Genomic DNA, 21,463 nt, shown 5'->3' on the forward strand with positions numbered 1-21,463 from the left:
TTCAGAACCTTCCAAAGTTCTAACAGGAAACATTCAAAAAACTGCTATTATGTAATTGAATTGCACTGGGAATTAGAAACATAAATAGGGTTTACTTTTAAAGGGGCACCTCCAGGGCGCCTGGGTGGCTCAGTTGGTTAAGCGACTGCCTTAGGCTGAGGTCATGATCCTGGAGTCCTGGGATCGAGTCCCGTATCAGGGTCCCTGCTCAGCGGGGAGTCTGCTTCTCCCTCTGACCCTCTTCCCTCTCGTGCTCTCTATCTCTCATTCTCTCTCTCAAATAAATAAATAAAATCTTTAAAAAAAAAGCTTAAAAATAAAAAAAATAAAGGGGCACCTCCATTCAGTTATTCCAGCTGCCACCTAACTCATCAGGGAATGGGCTGCAAAGGTTAGCCACGAACTTTTTAGATTTCATTTACTTATTTATTTAGAGAGAGCACACATGTGTGAGCATCGGGAGGAGCAGCAGGAGAGGAAGAGAGAATCTCAAGCAGACTCCATGCCCAGTGCAGATCCCAATGCAGCACTAGGTATCAGGACTCTGAGATCAGGACCTGAGCTGAAATGAAGAGCCAGATGCTTAACCAACTGGGCCACCCCGGACCCCCCCAAAAACACTTATTCAATAAACTAATTCTGATTGTGGTTGCGAGATGCATACATATAATAGCAATTTTAAGTAAAACAGAGTATGAAGACACTTTCAACTGACAAAATCATATCATAAAAATATTACAGACCAAAGAACTCATAATGGGTTCATAAATTTCAATTACATGGCAACTTAGCTATGCAAACTGAGGATAATAGAAAACTGGCTAAACGGCAACATTTCGTAAACATGGCTACTAAAGGCAAACCAATTTAAACCATTCAAAAATATTAACCCTTACCCACTATCAATAACTAATCAAGTTTTACTATGGTACTTTGATCTAAAACCTTAAAGTCAACCAATCAAACCTTTAAGTCACAATGTTAATAATGGTAATGCTTACCGTAATAAATCCATATCCCTTAGATCGGCCTGTTTCACTATCCATCATGAGTTGGATACTTTCAATCTAAAAATAAAAACAATTATGTTAAGTGCAAAGGAGGAAGCAAAAGCATATTATTCCTTGAAGTATGATTTAAAGTCTCTCCCCCTAAAAACAAAAACCATCACAACCCCTCACTTCCAAAAGAACTTCTGAAAGCCTAGATAATTCCCAAACAAGAAGTTTGCACTGTGGAGCAGGAAAGAAAAAAAGTACAATCTTAGTCTTCTGCCTCAAAAACAAACCACTAAAAACCAGAGGTCCCTTGTGAACTACAATCAGGTGTTAGAAATAAAATTAACATTGTTTCCTTTCCATTATGCCAGAAACACTGAACATTAATTCTCAATAATACCAGACATGATAAATTGTCCAAGATGCTGGAATAACTAAAATAGGGCACTTGATTGGCTCAGTCAGTAGAGCATGTGACTCTTGGTCTCTGGGTTTTGAGTTCAAGCTGCACAGTGGATGTAGAGGTTACTTAAAAATAAAAATACTGGGACGCCTGGGTGGCTCAGTCTATTAATCATCTGCCTTCGGCTCAGGTCATGATCCCAGTGTCTAGCATCAGACTCCTTGCTCAGTGGGGAGCCTGCTTCTCCCTCTGCCTGCCACTCCCCCTGCTTGCACTTGCTCTCTGACAAATAAATAAAATCTTTAAAAAATAACTAAATCTTACAAACAAGGGCGGCTGGGTGGCACAGTTATATGTCTGACTCTTGGTTTCAACTCAGATCATCTCAGGGGTTGAGAGATCAAGTCCTGCATGGTACTCCACGCTCAGCTTGCTTGAGGCGCTCTCTCTCTCTCTCCCCCCTGGTCCCCCCAACCCTGCCCCATAAATCTTAAAATCTTAATAAAATCAACACTGATTGTAGTTATCAATGTACAACTCTGTGAACACATTAAAAGGCAATGGATTGTTCACTTTAAGCAGGTGAAGTATATAGTTTATTTACATCACAGTATCTCAATAAAGCTGTTCATACACAGAAAGCATGAAAAATTAAAACACAGCATGGGGGCGCCTGGGTGGCTCAGCTGGTTAAACGACTGTCTTCTGCTCAGGTCATGATCCCAGGGTCCTGGGATCAACTCCCACATAGGGCTTCCCTTGCTCTGCTGGAAGCCTGATTCTCCCTCTCCCTGCCACTCTCCCCGCTTGTGCTATCCCCCTCTGTCAAATGAATAAAAAAAAAAATCTTAAAAAAAAAATTTTTCCGGAATGGATGTACTACATTTCTTCATGTCCTGGTAATTTCAGGAATGCATTAATTTTGTGATGATTGACCCAAAAAAACAAACAGAAGAACACCATTTGTACATCACTAGTGTGTGCATACTTCGAATTTAATAAAACACCCACAATCAACACCCAGCTTTTACCATTACTGACTCTTCAAACAGTTTAACAAAAGGGTTGAATGGAAATAGTGAAAAAGTATATCCAAGGGCAATGAAGAGTAGTAGTGGATACAGTTTAAGAGTTACCAACATTTTTATTCATGGCCACATAATGAATCTTTTAAACTACAACTTACTAGTATTAACATTTATTCTAAAATAAACTGTTCATGCTAAGAGGAGGACCAATTGGACAGAAACAGTCTAACTCCTTAATTTAGTAGATAAAGAAGCTTCTCTACCTACCCCTAAATCTTCAGTAGACAAAATACAGGCATCCAAAAAAACATCAACAGGGGGTACCTGGCTTGCTCAGTCAGAAGAGCACGCAACTCTTGATCTTGGGGCCATGAGTTCAGGCACCCACATTGGAGAAGTAGACTGTACATTAAAAAAAAATATATATCGCCCCAAAGACCCAACCAAGAAAAAAAAATTTCTTGTTCCAAATGCACAGGATATTTTCATGTTGACTTGAAAAAATTGATTGCTTCTGATACTCTATACATTTCACTGCAACATTATGAATGACAACACTAACAGATTCTCTATCTTCAAATGTTACCTTCTTTCAGAGATACTATCTTAATCTACCATGCCACAAAACCCTTTCAGAACCACCCTTCCCCATCTTATTATTAAGCTCACTGAAACATGACAAAGTAGATATACAGAATTATTATGCAGTGATATTTAGATAAGAACCTATTAAGGATCATTGACGATATTGGCACTTACCCTTCCAAAAGGCTCAAAGATTCCCCGAAGCATATCTTCAGTTATGTTAAAGTGTAATGAGCCCACATAAAGCCTCATCGGTCCAGCACTTCCCTTTTGTAGATTGTTTGCCATTGCTGCAGCTCTGTTTTTTTCTGCCTATAAGTTGGATAAGACAAAATGCACATCACACAGCACTAATCCAAATCATTTTAATCATAGTAAAATCCCATTCACTTTGAGTTTGCTTAATGACTAGTGATGCCAAAGGTTAGTAATGAAATTACGCTAAATTTAGTAAGTCATACACAGGACAAATATTCCACTTACATGTGACTGTGATTAATGGCACTGAATTAAAATTTTAAGAAAATGGTTCCAATGCCAATTTTCTAAACAAAAACTTCAATATTTTATTCAACTTAAGATATATTTTGCCACAAAAAACTTTAGAGAAGTTTTACAAGCATATGCAAGTCATATATAAAGCAATCATACACTCCATTTCATATGTAAAAAATGAAATCAATCCTGAAAGTACACTATGCCATCTAAGTGATAGGCATCCTGGTATCAGACATGCTAAATGTGGAAAATAAGACTGTCTCCTGGAATTGGTAAATACATTCGTTAATTAACATTAATGTACTCTCAAATTCATTGTTACTCAAAGTACAGTATAGACCAACTGGCTGGCTGCCATAAAGGGGCTTTTTTGTCAATATAAAATCAATCAAGCAAAGCATCAAGTTTAGCTGTCACTTTTTCCAAAAGAAGTCTTTCTCAAAGGTAATGGTTATTAATTCATATTCTACCATAAGCTCCTTTTCTTAACAAATTGCGAAATTTTGAGTATCTATGTCCAAAGGAGGTTAAAGTTGAATGAATTCAAAACCTCATTTGAGGATTCTCAGCCCTCTTCAGGCCAATCTACACACTATTAAATTTATCCTCCATTGCAGGAAGTGAATCAAGGAACTACTTTTCCCATTTCCTAACGATTACTCTCCTATTGTTTACATATATTCAAGTGATAAATACTTCTAAAACACTAAATAGGACCTATTATTGTCTTTTAGATATGACAGAACCTACTAACGTGATCAATTTGTTATATACAGCTTATTAACAGTGAGTAAAACTGGAAAGTCAGATCTGGTTCCAAAGCTTGTGCATAACTTTATAGTATCATTTAAGTTTGATGAAGTAACCAGATTACTGAGGAGTTACAGAGTACTTATTTCAGTCGTTTGGAAGGCTATCAACATGACTATTTTATGCGTTGTTCAAAAATATTCTTGGGCGCCTCGGTGGCTCAGTTGGTTAAGCAACTGCCTTCGGCTCAGGTCATGATCCTGGAGTCCCAGGATCGAGTCCCACATCGGGCTCCCTGCTCAGCGGGGAGTCTGCTTCTCCCTCTGACCCTCCCCCCTCTCATGCTCTCTCTCCCCCTCATTCTCTCAAATAAATAAATAAATAAAATCTTTAAAAAAAAAAATTCTTTAAATCCTATATTCTCCATTAAAAAAACACCTGAGCTAGCAAGCAGTAACATATCAATAATGGTCTTAATAAAAATAGCTACTGATACCTTAAAAATACTATCATATAATAAAATACATCTCAATTTTTCCACATTTAAATGAACTAATATTACTAAAGCTAATTTCATTTCCCAAAAGCAATACTGGATTACTATATAATAAAGTACCAGCAAAAAGAAATTAAACAGAAGACGTTTTAAACAGAAAACACCACCATCGGGCTCCCTGCTCAGCAGGGAGTCTGCTTCTCCCTCTGACCCTCCCCCTCTCATGTGCGCACGCTCTGTCTCAAAATCTTAAAAAAATGTCAAAATCACTCCATTTGAAAGAAAGGATAAACATGTTAATTAAATGCTTGTATCCCCAACCAATAAATTATCACAAATCAATAAAATTCTAGACCAAGTTCTCAGGTCTTTTCCATGAAATAGATATTTACAATTTGTATTAGAACAGAATGTTGAGAATATACTATTATCAAAGTAACCAAGACAAAGTTTAAAAGAAAAAGCTGTTCTGAGAACATCTAACTCAAATTAATGATTATTTAAGACATTATAGTGTAACACTAAGCAACGGGTTCCTTGCACGATCACTAATCAAATTCCTAACCAAGAAAATAATTACCTGTGAAGCTTGTACTATGATTGGCACTCCTAAAACACGTTGGCCAGTTAATCCTATTGCTAGAGGCACTGAGCTAACATCAACAAATTCCACATATGCAATTCCTTTGGAACGTCTTGAATTTCTATCAGAAATCATTCTCACATCTCGAACCTAAAAAGAAGACACACATTTAACGTAAGCTTCTGTTTATGCAACCGTCCACCATAAACCATTAAAGGGATTTTACTGATATGTGGTTTATGTACTTTTAAGTAATCTCTATGTCCAAAGTGGGGCATGAATTCGTGACCAGAGATTAAGAGTTGCATGTTCCTCCGCGTGAACTTGCCAGGTGCCCCCCAATGTTTTAAGTAAGTGAACTTGTCAGTCCACTTCTACTTTTGATGAGTGTGTGATGAGTTATTAATTCCAACACTATTAATTTCCAACTGAGGCAAAACAGAAATGTTACGCAAAAGTTTCCCTGATTTCTAAGTCAAAAGATTTGGTGTTTAAATATTCTCTAATTTAACCAGGCACACTGACAATTAAAAAATTGTTCACAATTCCCATTTACTCGACCTCCCGAAATAGACTAAAAACTTACCTTTCCTACTGTAGAAAAAAACTCTTCCAAATCCCTTGGCCGAATTCTTGCTGCCAGCTGCATGCAGAAAACTGTCCTTGCATCTCTTTCCTCAGGAGTTAGATTATCAATAGGTTCCCTAACAGGAACAAAAAATAAACTTTATAAGCTATATTCTTAAAATAACCTTATAAGGTTCGTTTTCAATAAACAAACTTTACCGGAAATAGTCACTATTCCCAAGCCCATTTTAAGATTTTATTTATTTATGAGAGAGGAAGAGAGAAAGCACGTGCACAAGCAGTGTAAGAGGCAGAGGAAGAGAGAAGCAGACTCCGCCCACTGAGCAGGGTGCCAGGTGATCATGACCTGTGGAAGGCAGACACTTAACTGTCTGAGCCACCCAGCTGCCCCTCCCAAGCTCATTTTCACCAAGATTTATACAAAATGTCCATAAAATAATTCAGTGTGACTCAATTCCTTCAACAAGATAGTTACTTAACGTTTCTTCTGCTTATATCTTACATGGTATCAGGACAAAAGTCCATTAGCATCTCAATCTTACAAATTGTAATTTCTGCAGAATAATAAAAGACCAATCCGAAGCCTGAGAGTTTAAGAATAGTCACAGAAAATAACGACTTACTAGCTACAATGTCAGAATGGTCCAAATTAGTGGAAAGGATGACTTTCCATAACAAAACCGTAAGACCATGAAGTGAAATAAAGTTTGACAATCATAGATGACCAACTTGAGATGGTGAGAACTATTTTATTCTGATTTTTCCCCTGAATTTTATTTAACAAATTTGAGATGGATCTATGGAATCGTGGTTGTTTATTCTATCAAGTCTTACACTCTACAAATTTAGTGTCCAAAGCAATGTTTCTTGATGGTTATAAAATACAGAAACAATACCCATATACAAATCAAAAATGAAAAGCAGGAAATTATCTAAATAAATACCAGTAGTGGGATTCAATTTATTCATTCTTACACACAGCCTTGAAGATCAAGAGCCCTTATTATTATACAGAGGAAACTAAAGTGCCCAAGTAAAAGCATGAGATGAAAATTTCATGAATTTCAAGGAAAAAAACAGAAGTGCCTATTAATGTTACTTATTAAAAACCATCACTAAAGGTTAAGGTTCTAAGTGAAACCCTAAAGATAAAAGCACAAACATGCTCTTATCCACATTTCTGGACATTTTCAGGAAGGTCCTTTTGAAATATTCCACCTACAAAATTCTGGTACATTTCCTTGGCAAATCAGCAGGTAATTTCAAAGTATAAAACAGAGGTACAAAGCTAGACTACATCCAGAGAATGAGAAAAGGGGATTTTCTTACAAGAGTAAATATTAAAGAGTGTAAAAAAAGCTCTAGGTTACAAAAAAAGAGCTTTTAAAATCATTAAGGTTTTCACATCAAATTCTAGAATTAGAATATACCAAATAAGGAACTCTAAGTTAAAAGGTGCCCTTTAAGGGAAGCCAGAAAGTATCAGTAAACAATGCTGCCATTTATCAAAAGTTTCCTTAAGCCAAAATAAATGGTAGCCTTCATAAGTGACTCTTATATTTAAGAGGAAAATAACTCACAAACATTTGATAACATAAGATTACTACTTAGAAACAAGTCAACTTGGTTAATATTTTGGAAATTAAATACTTTATCTCAGTAAAGAGAGCCAGATTAATAAAACTCATGACTGTACAACCAATTTTCCCATGAGGTATTATAGTAACTCAAAATTTATTAATTCCAAAGATAAGCAGAGGCAAGTCTATCTAAAGTTTTCTATAATTACCATTATTTAAAAGGGATTTAAGAGCACATGCAGTACCTTATACCTTAAAATTGTAATCACTGCTCCGTTCTTATAGAAAATTAAAATGAAAACTTAAAACATCCACATTGATTTAACATAGTCCAAATTATTAAATATTAATAAATTTAACAATACATAAGTTGCAAAAGCTTTACAAAAGCTGAAAGTGCTAAAGATTAAAAAAAAAAAAGGGACAACAGCTACCTCACGGGGCTCTTGTCTTTTCTGAATGGACTTTTGCTTCGAGAGCGTCGTCTGCTGCAAAGTTAAAAAGTTTCAGAAATTATCCAAACAAGTACACCACATTAGTTCCTTGAAAAACAATTTAAACAATTCAGAAGTATGTTTAAAAACCTTAATTTGATGCTATGAGGCAACCCAATCTTTCCTCGGATGGCACTGTTAAATTTTGGTCCGGAGCTAAAAAGGAAACACAAAATTACACTAGTTACAGGGTTAGGGTCTTGCTAAGACGCGTTCATGCGCTCTCCAGCAAGTTTAACATTGTTTAGGCTGATTTTTTTCCACCTCAATTATGAAGAGGAAATAAAAGACTCTTTTTTCTTAACTCTATCCCAGGCAACTGCTCTTAGAGTTATCCATCCTGGACCACTGAGAGGTGCCGAGACCAAAGGTTACAGCCTCAATGTTGTTAAGATTCTGAAAATTCTATCATTTTCAGTCTATTGTTTTTTCTTAATTACACATTTATGAATACATTCCTGAGGACTTTTTTTTTTTTTAAAGTGAAAATAGATCACCCTGAATTTCCCTCACACCAGGAGTAACTACAGTTAACAATTTGGTGTGTATCTTTGCAGATCCGTTCCCAGGAATTTATGTATTTATATGTTTGTATATACACAAAATTCATACATAACGTTTTCTTGTTTGAGGAATTTTTAAAAGGGGACTAATTCTTTATTATCGTGAAACTCCCAACTATTCCATTTAACAGTATGTCTCAGAGACTGCATGAAAGCAGTCTGTGTCATATTTCTGTGACAAAATATTCCATAGTAAAGATGTGAAGAAAATAAATTAGTATTTCAAAAGTTTTTTGTGAACTTGACATAATAAATGAATATTTTCAAAAGACATCGTAACATTTTTCTAAGATCCAGTTTTATTCTGAATTCTAAAAAGGCCTAATAGTTTTGGGGCCTTTTTTTTAATTTTGAAAGACCAAATTAACTTAAAGGGACAGGTCAGATGTCCCTTAGTGCTCATCCTACTCTCCTTTTCAAGAAGGGTAGCAAAATCGAAGTATCTAGTGGTATGTGTTCCACATTTGGACTCATTTTCATAGACTCTAAGCAAACCTGCCGACACCCAAGCAGCTCCAAGTAAATTTTATATTAATTGGGTCCTTCACAATTCAGACTAATAATCACAATTAAGAATATAAATTTACCAAATTAGATATCACATGAACTACACATAAGAACTAAATCATTTTTAAGTCAAACCAGAATTATAGGCCGACTTCAAATATTCATCACTAAAACAAGAGATAAATACAGAATTTATTACGGTAATCCCTTTCCTCCTATTTAATTAATTCTGGTAAAAACAAGTATGATAAGTCTTAATAAATTAGATCAAAAAAGTATTATTTAATCATTCAGAATTAAAACACTGTGGTCCGCTTTCAGCTCTTAAATGTTTGTGAAATAAGCAGCTAGCAGGAACTTAAGAGAACAAGAAGCCAGAATCAGAACCCAAAGTGTTACTAATTTTAATGGCTTCCAATAATACCCAAGCATTTCATGAGTAGCAATTAAGTATTGTGGGTCCTTTATTTTCATTCTCTTGTCGATTCAATTAAAGTTCATCTGTCAGTTGTTACCTCTTTCTTAAAAGATGAGAAAATTAAATCTCAGAGTGTTAACTTGTCCAAGTAGAAGAATCAAAACTCTTATTCAGGTCTGTTTGTCTTTCAAGTCCATTTCCAACCATTCAAGTTAGGAGTGCTAATTTTAATACATTCCCCCACAGTTTACAACAATATATTCATTAAGAAGAAAGAACAAGGTTAAAAAGGGCTAAGGACTGCTAGATTCAATCCTTACCAAAGAGTTGTAGGTACGCTCCTTCCAAACTTAACATAGCTTTTTAAATGACATAATAGAACATGTTTCCAACTTGTTAAACCAGTCAAATTTCCATAGTGATTTCAAAGCACTTTAGTGTTTTACTGTTTTTAAAAACCTTAAATATGTGATGAGCCCCCAAATTCATCATTATCAAGGAGCATACACCAAATTCACAAAGGATCTGTCATTTCAGCTGAAAAACAGCCAAATTACGTATTTGCCTATTTGTATTTATATCTATTTGAGCTTTAAAACTTTAAATTTATGTTCCGCAAAGAATATCTGAAATAGCTCACATACTTTTAAGCTTTCAAATATTTGGCACTACAATATCAAGTCTTTTAAGCACTCTAGTGCTTTGGTCTAGTTTAGACTGGCATACAGTTAAAATATTTTAGATGGAGTAACAAACAGTATGCCTAGTAAAACAAAAGTTACGTATTGGTCCACACACTATATTTCTACTTTGCTAGTCTTTTCAATGCCAATATCCTTATTTAATCCTTTTTAACTAGTCATATCAAAAAACAAATTTTACAATGCAAATTACGCAGGTTTGTTTTCTGGATACCCAGAGAATAACTCTCAAACCAAAATCATCATAATTATAGTTACATACTAAGGACTTCTGTAGCGGCCTCTGAATCTGCGATCTCGACTTCTTGAACGGCTCCGTCTCCTTTCTTTGCTCCTACTTCGCTTCCTTTCACGGCTTTTGCTCTTTTTCCTTTCTCTATCTCTACTTCGTTTCCGTTCCTTACTTTTGCTTCTTTTTCGTTCATGACTACGACTTCTGCTCTTGCTTTTTTTCCTCCTGAGAAGAAAAAAAATTACCATTATCTTGCTAGTTTAAGAAACTGTCAAAATATACTTCCTTTTATGGTCAGAAATCTTTTTAAATCTTTTTGTAAGTTTATCTTGCTATTTTTACTATTATACAATGATACATAATCATACTATGGAAAAATAATTCCTAGGTAAGGTAAATAGCACCCCACCTTTGCCTTCTACTACTGAAAATCAGCAGTCAGTTGACAATCAGTTGAGAGCAGGAACTATAATGATCGCTCCTGAGACCTGAGAGTCAGTTACAGCTTTAACAATGAAATCATTTGTTGGGGGTTAGATAAAAACCTGAACTTTTAAATAGTTTGACCAACATGTAACTAGCCAACAAGTTATTACTGTAATCCACTAGATACAGTAATAAAAATCAAAGTTACAGTAGAATATATTAACATTTAAGTAATAGTGGGTCATATAAAAAATTTTTCATTAAAACCACTAACTTCCTTTATGTGAGCCAATTTTTACTCAATCTACACATATGAATATTTTCTACTACAAAGGGTCATACAAGCATCAATACTTTGGTTTTCATGGGCAAACTTACAAGTACTGACAAAGAACAATTAAACTAACGCAGTAACATGCATTCTGACACACCTAGACTTTTGTGACCTTTTCAGATGTATCTAAAGTTATAATGAGTACACCAGAAAATGGGAGCATGCCAGTTTATACAAGCCTGTGGGGTGCAATCAAAAACAAGGATCAACACCTTTATCAATCTTTATAAAATCTCAAATTCTGGAAAGTAAAAAAGCCAGTCAGTCATATCTTTCTGTTCATTTCTGTATTCCTCACAGTATACCACCCATTCATTTTGTAATTAAATCTTACCATCTGTACCTCTGTCATCACCCAAATTTTAGAGGTGCCTTCAGATATTTCAATATAAATTCAAAAACATTTAAAAATAAACTTATTCCACTAAAATGTCAATTTGTAGTGGCTAAAAAGATAATTAAACATTTTGACAACTCTACATCATTTGGAAAATTTAAACTCTTTAGTCCTTATCAAAGCAAAGTTAGCACAAGAGCAATTGAAGTCTGCCTCAGAGAACCTGTAAGCAGGTCATCTTAGAGTGCATTGAAAATAGAAAATGAAGACACCCACCTTCTGGAATCTTGAAACCCACACTCCAATCACAAGGAGATGTAGAGCTTTCCAAGGAGGCAGAAACTTTGTCTAAAATTTCAAGATAATCCACCTGACTGTCAGAAATGTATATGCTAGGTAGCACATGACAGAAAATTAGGCTACACTCATTATTTATATAGAAGTCATCAAAGCAATGCCCAGAAGGGCAACAGATTACATTCCAACTTTGTTGCCTGAAACACCTGACACTATGTCTTAGCCTATGAATTCTGTGAGATAGCTATAATCAGAAGTCCTACATATAATCAATCAGGGGACAAAGTAACTCCATCCCCCACAAAGGACAGACAAATAAAGTATTGCTCTGCTCATAGAAGGCCCACAGCAGAGAGGCAGCCAACCTCCCAATATACCTTTTTGTAGGCCCAAAACTTACTCTGCCAAAGGAAAGGACTGGAAAATCGGAAAGCTAACTTCAACTAAAAGTCTTCCTAGAACTTTTTACAAATGAGTCCCCACCCACATCTGAAGGCAACCCCAGACAGGTAAAAACACAGCAACATACTAAGACATTCAGAAGCACGATCCTCTTCATAAAAGCCCAGACAAAAATTTAAGCAAGCAGTATTCTTCTCTATAACAAAATGCAACTTGAAAGAACATTAACTAAACAAGGGTTATCAAAATCCACACTAATAGTCAAATCCTGTTACAACTTAAAAGGGACTTTCCAAAGTCTTTAGTGGCAGTGGAATTTTGTACTGAACATCATTGAAGTAAATGGTCCACTGGGCTGGGCCTTTGGACTTTTTGGTTATATGGCCTCTGCTGTAAAGGTGTTTTGCTATAACTGGATTTGACCTCTTCCATGTAAGAAGATCTAAAATTTAAATGCAAAGTACTCTGGAAAATAAGAAAAAAAATAGAAAAGTCATTTATTCCAAAATTTATAATCCACACACAGTAGCCAATATATTTCAACTGTGTCATTTTATTGTTATCCTTTTCTGAGTAATTTCTAAAGAGCTTAACTGGACATTGGTTTAGACTTTCCAAAAATGGTTACACTAACAAATCATACTCCCATGAAGGCAAGCTCAGATACTTAAAAGGTATACTTTGAGGTCTTGCCAAACTCAGGGGTATAGCTCTTCAGAAAGAAGGCTAACTGATAACCAATTTGTGTTATATTTAACTTATTTCCTTCTACTACCACCAAAATACAACTGAGTGTACGTACTGAGAATCAGAACTATTTTTAAAGAAAACGTTTACTAGTTGGTAAACTCAGTTTCTCAGAATGTGCATTTTCTTACTACCTTAAAACTATATCCCAACACTCAACTGCTTTTAAGACAATGAAGTTTTAGGATGAAAAATGCAAGGTGGCACTTTAAGAGAATTTATGCGGAACACTAAAGCACAGCATACTGTATTTGTTTTACATTTTATCTAACCTTAGATACAAATTTTCTTCTAGATAACTTTGAAATTAATTTGAAAGATCAATTCCCTTTAGAAAAATGGGTGAGAAGTTCCTGACTGAAAAAAGCCGTTTATTTAATTAAGCAGCTTTAACTGAGAATGAGAAGTGTGACAGAAACAATTTGTACATTTAAAAAGATACTAGACGGTAGTTGGGATGTTTCAAAAGGACATTCCCTTAAATTGGCTATCCTATAGCCAATGAAAGAAAATTTTCCATTCTTCTATTCAGTGTCACAAGACCATTTACATTAAATAAAGGCCACAAAGCATCAGCCTCTTGATGCTACATTTCCTGTAAAAGCTTGGTAGCCTTAATGAGCTTAGATGCAGAACGAAAACAAGTATCAACTGGAGATCGAGTTAGTAGCAAGGAGTGACATCTGAGAATGGCCGAAGAAAGAAAACTCTGTGCCCAAAGTGCATGTCCTTATTCTTTTGGTACTTAGGGTGAGATCTTTACCCACCCAACAGGCCTGATACCTAGACCAGATCATTTCAATTTATGTGGATACTCCTTCCTAGGTTTTCATTACAAATTGGGATTTAAAACCGTTAATTAGGAAACTTACTTTGGTAAAACGTCTTAAAACCAGGTGACATTAAACCATGCAATAATTAGTTGAATTGCCTTAAACCGTAACAATTCAAAACTAAACCCCATGTGATTAATTCCCACAATCTGTTGTGATTAGACTGTAACAGATCGTCTACCCAACTTTGAACAAAAAAAAGTAAGACATTTTCTACAAACTGCATCATTTTAAATCCATTACATTTTTAGGGGAATTTTAAGAATAAAAAAACCCAGCGTTAACAAAGCCTGCATAATCCAATCTAAGAATTTTCTCATCAACCTACCTAACAAAGTTGTGAGGATGTTGAGGTAGCGTATTATGAAGCATTTTGAGCTCTCATTAGGTACAGAACCAAAAAAAAAAAAAAAAAAAAATCAAGTGGCTATGTTTTCATTTTATTAGTTTTTCATTAGATGGGGTCATGTACGTGACAAGTTATTTTAATGATATCACAAAATAGGCTACTAAAACAATTTAATGCTTGTAACATGACCACGTGATGTTAAGAATCACTAATTTTTAGAGCAGAAAATACTCCAAAAATAGGATCTGACTTTATAAAGTGGTTCTGGCTTATACTGTCATTGAGACTTATCATATACTGTATTCTATACTAGTCTGTAGCACTTAGTTCCTGTTACGGTTACACATTTGACCTAGTAAATTACATTAATATGCACAATTTTTTAAAAAACTCCATTTTCAATATTTAAGTCTATTAGAGTTTAAAAAGCTTAAGACAACAAAAGCCATGTAAAGCACCTAAAAAGTACTTAAGTATGCTATAATGTTGCTACAAAAAGGGCCTTTAAGCAGCAAGGAGCATCAATATAATTCACAGCTCTGACTCCTTCCGTGATTTAGAGCAAACAGTATTTTCCATGGGCTGGTTATCTGTTGATAACACACCACCAAAACATTAAGCTGAAGTTTATAAATTTAAGACAAAAGACAAACTCTAATACAGGAACTCTTATCCAGATTGTCATGGATAGACTTGGAAGGGAAGGTGCCCAAAAGGTCCCTGAAACTAATCCTGAAATCTAGGGAAAGAATCCATAGTTTCATATCCTCAAATAGTTTCTCATCCCTTAAAGAACAACTTTTCTAAGAGAGACAAGGAAAAGCTTCTGAAGAGAACTTTTAGTTTGATGCTACAGCCACAGGAACACAACTTATGATCTCAATCACATAAGGGTCCCCCCACCCCAGGTCCCTTCTTATAACTTACTTTTTGCTACGTTCTTCATGGCCGTTAGCACTGCTCAACTTGTTCTCATCCTAAGCAGGGTTGATAGAAGAACATCATGAGGACGAAGTGGTAACATTTCAAGTTGTCAAAGGGTAAAGGGAATAGGAATAAGAAAATACAAAACAATTTTAAAACTAATTACTTGTTTATAGTTTAACATGGAAGGCTATAAAAAAATTTAGATGGGTATGTGTTTAACCACTTTGTTGCTTACGATTAAGTCATCAAGATACAAAAATAAAAATGCATATTAACATGTTAAATTTTACTTTCTTATATAGTTAGATATTAAGTTATCCAGATTTACAGGGTTGAAGTGGTTAAAGAGAATTTCTATAAAACATGAATGAAGTCCTGTTTTGAGTTTTATTCCATGTGCTATGGTCCCTTTGGTCAGTACCATGGCTCTATTTCTGCCTAAGCCCCAAGTGGCCATGCTAGCAGCCAGCCACTATCGATTTCCTGTGACCGATGCCATTCCTGAGATCTTCGCCCATTTCCGTTGGAGGGTTGGGACTGTAAGAGCTTGATGCCACCTCTGTCACACATCTCGCCCTGAAGCAAACAGGGATTCACACTGCTTTAGTAATGTTGACTCCCAAGAACCCAAGAAAGTCAATTAATAATCCACCAGTCCAGCCTAAACATTTCCTACTTCCATACCTGTTTACATGGAATTACATCCATGTTAAACTAAGACACAAGAATCTTAACATTAAAACAGAAAGTTCTTCAAGAGTCTAAGCATTATAAAACTACATACACTATTTAAACTAAAAAGAATTCTTCCAAATTGGTACCACATGGTCGTGCTATACACTCCAAAAACAGATGTATTATTTCAAAAGGTTTAGCGCAATGTTTATTTTTAAAGTTTGATCACATCAGTTATAGAAGTGCTAACTCACAAAGCTTACAGTTTGCGACACCAGTGATAATGCATGCATACTGCTATTTTCACCACCAACTGGTGAAAGAATGAAAAGACACTTTACTTTTACTGTGATACTGAAATGGGTCAGACTATACTACTAGCCAAAATAATTCCTTTGTAGCTTTTAGTGTGAAATATTATGGCAGGGACTAATTAAAAATAAAACAACACGGAGCACAGTAAAACAGTCATCAAGTGACTCTAAGTTGTGATACTGCCTCCTTTGCTTTAAAAAAATTTTCAGGGATCCAAGAATTTCAGTAGTTTTTAACTGAGCAGATCATCACCTGCCTGTTTCATTATTTACTATCACCAGTCATATATATGTATATAGAAAAAATTTTTAAATCTCACCCATTTCTTGTAAAACTTAAAGATTTGCTTGCCACAGACTGGTTATGCTTTGTTATTCTTGGACCCCTGCTATTTTCCCAAACCACTACATTCACCTTTTTGCTATACCAAACTGGAGCTGGTAATTCTTAGTTGAGTCATTTTACCTAGGGGACCACGGTACAGCGATAAGTCACTCAATTACTACCTTATGATTGACAGTTCACACTGGAATCAAAGGTGAATTCATGGGAGTAGAGGTGAGATATCGTTAGGCAAGTCTACAAAGAGAGATAGATGGGCATTTATTCATCACGCTGAAGTGAAACTACTGCACAATATTATTACATCAATAGCATATATTTACTTTTGTAAGTTACACGTAATGCATCTCTGATAAGGTAAATCAAGAGGGCTCCGGGGAGGTTAGTTTACATTTCAGCAGTAGTTTCGTGATAATGCTAAATTAAGAAATATATAAACCTCACCGACATGTTTTTTCTCACCTTCTTGTAAGGAGCCTCAAGCATTGCTTCAATATCAATATCGTCTGCCATTCTCTCTAAACGTCTAGAAAATAAGAAAGGTAATTCAGTGAGTAAACATTTTTCAATTCCGATTAGTCTCCCCCTTACGCGACAAACTCCGAAACTTCAGAAAAACCTTCAAAAAGCCCTGGAATGACTAAAGTGGCAGGATGCACTTTACCAGTCTTAGTAATTAAATCTGAAACGTCTCCAAGACTAAACACACGGAAATACATTAAATATACGATTAAAAAAAAAAAGCCCACAATTAACTGCAAAAACAGAACCCGCGCGCAATGAGTAAGAGCGCCTCTTTCCGCGCAAAACCCGCGCTGCCATTTTAGGGGCAAAGGGAAACTCCCTCGGTTGGGAGGGGTTGTGTGCCATGGTAGCGTTCGGCTGGCGCCATGTTGGGAGGTCGCGGCCGGCCAGGCCTGGAAGGAACCGGTCGCCATCCGCCCGAAGCCTCTCTGGAGTCCCTGCCACCCAAGAACCCTGAAAACTGCACGACCGGAAAATAAGGGCGCGGTCGCTGAAATGGAGCCGATTTCTCGAGCCCCCCCCCCCCCCGAGTCGTTAAAGACCGCCTAAGGAATGCCCCTCAAACCAGACCTCTGAAAAGCTCTGACAATACACAGGCCTGCGACATCTCCTTACCTGTGCGGGCTTTCGGGCCCCTGGGGTGCTTGTATTCGGAAAAAGGGGTGCTGCTGCCGCTGTTGCTACTGTTAAGCCGCTAGGCCCAGGCCGAGGTTCCGCCCAGCCCGAATTTCGGGCTCCGAGGGCGGATAGGCCCGAGCGAATCTAAAAGAAACAATGGGATTAGAGGAGCCCGCGCGGAAGTTCAGGACGGCGGCTTCGGCAGCTCAGGATCCACCCCTGCGACAGCTTCAGCAAGCTCTCTGAAATGGCGGCCGCTGCTTCCCCGTACTCACATCCACCAACACACATACACACACACAAACACACGGGGCCTCACAGAGCTCTCAGCACGGGCTCTCGCGAGAAGCTGCCTCTAGTTCCAGAGAGGAGCAGCTGAAATATCGCGAGATATAAGCATGGCCCCAGCGACCATGGCCCAATCTCGCGCAATGATTGCGCCACAGATATTCCCATCCCCCACTCAGAGCGGAGCCTTCGACACCCCCTCCACATAAGACATCCGTATCTCGCGAGACCGCGCAAGACGCTAGAGCAAAGACAGTTGGTACACTTCCTGTCAATCTTTTCAAAAACTGAACGCTGAGTGGAGCTCGGTGGTCGCCTCCTCCTTGTGGCGCCTCCTCACAGCTATCTGAAGGTTTCTCTCCCAGAGCTGACGGCTTCTCCCCTCCCCCGGGCCTCCCATCCTGGTGTGTGTCAAGGTCGCCATAAGGGAACCTACTCCATATGGCGATAGAATACAACGAAAACCGTCAGGTATAGATTATCCCCCAAGAGTGAAGAAGTGAAAAGCATGTAAAAGAGAAGGCAAAAGGAGACCGTACGGGGTTCGGAGGCTATGGGTGTAGAATAAAAATTAGATATTCCGGCCTTTTGGAGCCAGTGGACTAGGTACGACTAACTAAAAGACCCTTGGAAATAGTGGAGAAAAGCAAAGAGAAGGTGAAAAAACAAACTGCTTCCCTTGGCAATGGATCAGCTTTATGCCCTGGATTTTACGGTCTGGCCTTGTGTCGGGTTGCTATTGTTTCTTGAAAAATGTCCCCCATTCCCTTGGGACTTGGCTTCTTGCCCTTTAAGTTTCCCAAATACCTTGCAGTTAAGAGTATAAAAGCACCACCTGTTCTCTCGTCAACACTGAAAAAGAAGACGCAGCAGAGAGGTTGTGGACTATAAGGCTTTTTCCTCCAAGATAAAAATACTTGAAAAAAATATTTGAAAAACATCAGAGGACTTACAACCAAAAATCTTATAGATAAGTCTATTAACAGCTTAGCGATTGAGGGTTAAGATTTGACATGAGATAATTTGGTTCTTGTAAGCTGCTCCAACACTGTGTGACCTTGGACAAGTAAATTAATCTCTCAGAGCCTATCCTCCATTTCCTCTTATGAAGAAGGGGGTAACATAATTACTAGGCTAAGCTTCTTGAGATTGACCTAGGCTGATAATGCTCAGGTTGATAATGCTCACTACTGAATTCTCAGTGCTTAGCCTGGTGCCCAGCCAGGAGGACACTCAATAAATGAATGAAGACCTAATAGGCATATAGTGAGGATTAAATGAGATAGTGTCTGTAAAGTACCTGGCAAATATTTAATCCTCAGAAAAGTTAACTTCTATTATTGCTAAACAATTATTTAGAGGAAATGTAAGTGTACAGGGACTTCACTCTTCTGGTTAATATTCCACACAGGTGTTTCTCTTAGAGGATTAATAGATGTTACATAGTAATATTCCCTTACTCCTTTTCTGAAAATTCAGATCCTCTTTCAAATTTTTTAAGTATTGAAAATCATTACAGAACATTACAGCATAATATGCTCAAGCTAACAAAAAAAGCTGGGCGCCTGGGTGGCTCAGTTGGTTAAGCGACTGCCTTCGGCTCAGGTCATGATCCTGGAGTCCAGGGATTGAGTCCCACATCGGGCTCCCTGCTCAGCAGGGAGTCTGCTTCTCCCTCTGACCCTCCCCCCTCTCATGTGCTCTCTCTCTCTCATTCTCACTCTCTCAAAATAAATAATAAATAAAAAAAAAACAAAGCTAACCTTTGCCTTCTCTTTGCCCCTTTAATTCTTTTATTGTGACTTGTTAATTGTGCAAATATCAAACCAAAAAGGTGGTTGCTTAAAAATTTTTTTGTTTGGGAACATGACAACACAATTTGACTTTAACCTCTAGACTTATTTGGGAATAGGAAAGTTTTAAGCTTTCAGTCACTTGATTACTGAATATCTCCTAAATTGTTTTCTGTTCAAGGACGATCAGAGTGAACCTGGAAATTTAGAGCACGATCAAGAAACACCAGCTGGAAAACTCTTCTCTAAAACAAAAGTATTTTTTATGTTTAAAAGAAAATATTAACATAATATGTTTTTCTTTTTTTTTAAAGATTTATTTATTTATTTATTTATTTATTTGACAGAGACAGCTAGAGAGGGAACACAAGCAGGGGGAGTGGGAGAGGGAGAAGCAGGCTCCCCGCTGATCAGGGAGCCTGACGCGGGGCTCGATCCCAGGACTCTGGGATCATGACCTGAGCTGAAGGCAGATGCTTAACGGCTGAGCCACCCAGGCGCCCCAACATAATATGTTTTTCATTCATTTTGCAAAGCCCGTCTCTGTCTGGCTTATGGACAGTCTGTGTAAATTAATTCCCCTTTCATCGTTTTGTTCTCATTTGAACCAGAACGTCATTGGTTTAAATCATCTCCACCATCAAAAATATTATTCTGTTTTATAACTTATAGAGAAGAGGTCACAGAATAGCCAAAAGCCTGGAATAGAGGAGGTAATAGATAGAGAATTTGACTTTAAATTTAAAATATTTTGCCAATGTCAGGACACCTGGCTGGCTCAGTCTGTGGAGCATGCAACTCTTCATTTCAGAGTTGTGAGTTCGAGCCCCATGTTGCATGTAGAGATTACTTAAAATATTAAAAATACATTCTGCCAATGATTTTTGATATCAAAATGACTTTTATGGGCAGAGAGTGCTATTTTTGATGCTTGCATTTTTTTTTTAATTAAGTAGGTAGGTTCCACACCCAGCATGGACCCCAATGCAGGGCTTGAACTCAACAACCCTCAGATCGAGATCTGAGCTGAGACCAAGTCAGATGTTTAACTGACTGAGCCACACATGCGCCCCTGCATTTTTTTAAACAAATGTCTATTTTTTTTTTTAAAAAAGATTTTATCTATTTATTTGACAGAAAGAGAACACAAGTATGCAGAGCAGCAGACAGAGGGAGAGGGAGAAGTAGGCTCCCCACTGAGTAGAAAGCCTGAGCAGGGCTCCATCCCAGTACCCTGGGATCATGACCTGAACCAAAGGCAGACATTTAACCAACTGAGCCACCCAGGCACCTGCATTTTTCTTAAGTAGGCTCTACACCCAGCATAAGGCTTGAACTCATGACCCCAAGATCAAGAGTTGAATGCTCTACAGACTGAGGCAGCCAGATGTCCTTTGATACTTGCATTTTAAAAATTAATATTCAATTTATAAAATAAGTGCATTTTAGAGGTGCCTGAGGGCTCAGATGGTTAAGCGTCTGCCTTCGGCTCAAGTCATGATCTCAGGGTCCTGGGATCAAGCCCCACATTGGGCTCCCTGCTCAGCTTCTCCCTCTCCCTCTGCCTGCTGCTTCCCCTGCTTGAACACACTCTCTCTCTCTGTCAAAAATAAATAAAACCTTTTAAAAAAAGGGCATTTTAATAGTTATCTTTAAAACTTAAAGACTCACAATTTTAAAATTGTATTTATGAAGCAAAAATTCTAAAATCACCTTCACTTAATCCATTCAAGTTGAGCATGGGACATCAGGCTCCTTGCTCGGTGGGGAGTCTGCTTCTCCCTCTGCCTGCTGCTGCTTGTGCTCTCTCTTTCTCTCTCTCTGTCTCTGA

General features: G+C 37.3%; 1 protein-coding gene across 6 annotated transcripts in view; it reads right to left on the reverse strand.

Annotated features, from left to right (window-relative positions):
* RBM39 (RNA binding motif protein 39) overlaps positions 1 to 17,853 on the reverse strand; it is a 29,982-nt gene extending 12,129 nt beyond the window's left edge. The window contains exons 1-12 of one of the 6 annotated variants that reach the window (XM_027620629.2): positions 17,549 to 17,852; positions 16,871 to 16,934; positions 16,573 to 16,645; positions 15,077 to 15,126; positions 11,798 to 11,869; positions 10,455 to 10,649; positions 8,094 to 8,159; positions 7,944 to 7,997; positions 5,928 to 6,045; positions 5,339 to 5,491; positions 3,189 to 3,326; positions 1,002 to 1,067 (exon numbers count right to left, since the gene is read on the reverse strand). In XM_027620629.2, the coding sequence (XP_027476430.1) occupies positions 1,002 to 1,067; positions 3,189 to 3,326; positions 5,339 to 5,491; positions 5,928 to 5,990 (420 nt within the window). In that variant the 5' untranslated portion in view covers positions 5,991 to 6,045; positions 7,944 to 7,997; positions 8,094 to 8,159; ... (4 more) ...; positions 16,871 to 16,934; positions 17,549 to 17,852. Of the gene's footprint in view, positions 1 to 1,001; positions 1,068 to 3,188; positions 3,327 to 5,338; positions 5,492 to 5,927; positions 6,046 to 7,943; positions 7,998 to 8,093; positions 8,160 to 10,454; positions 10,650 to 11,797; positions 11,870 to 15,076; positions 16,646 to 16,870; positions 16,935 to 17,548 lie in introns of all 6 variants that reach the window. The other 5 variants (XM_027620627.2, XM_027620628.2, XM_027620625.2 and 2 more) reach the window with 5 other exon arrangements.
* Positions 17,854 to 21,463: the final 3,610 nt, after the last annotated feature.

This window comes from Zalophus californianus, chromosome 8 (assembly GCF_009762305.2).
Source record: "Zalophus californianus isolate mZalCal1 chromosome 8, mZalCal1.pri.v2, whole genome shotgun sequence".
Lineage (NCBI taxonomy): Eukaryota > Metazoa > Chordata > Mammalia > Carnivora > Otariidae > Zalophus > Zalophus californianus.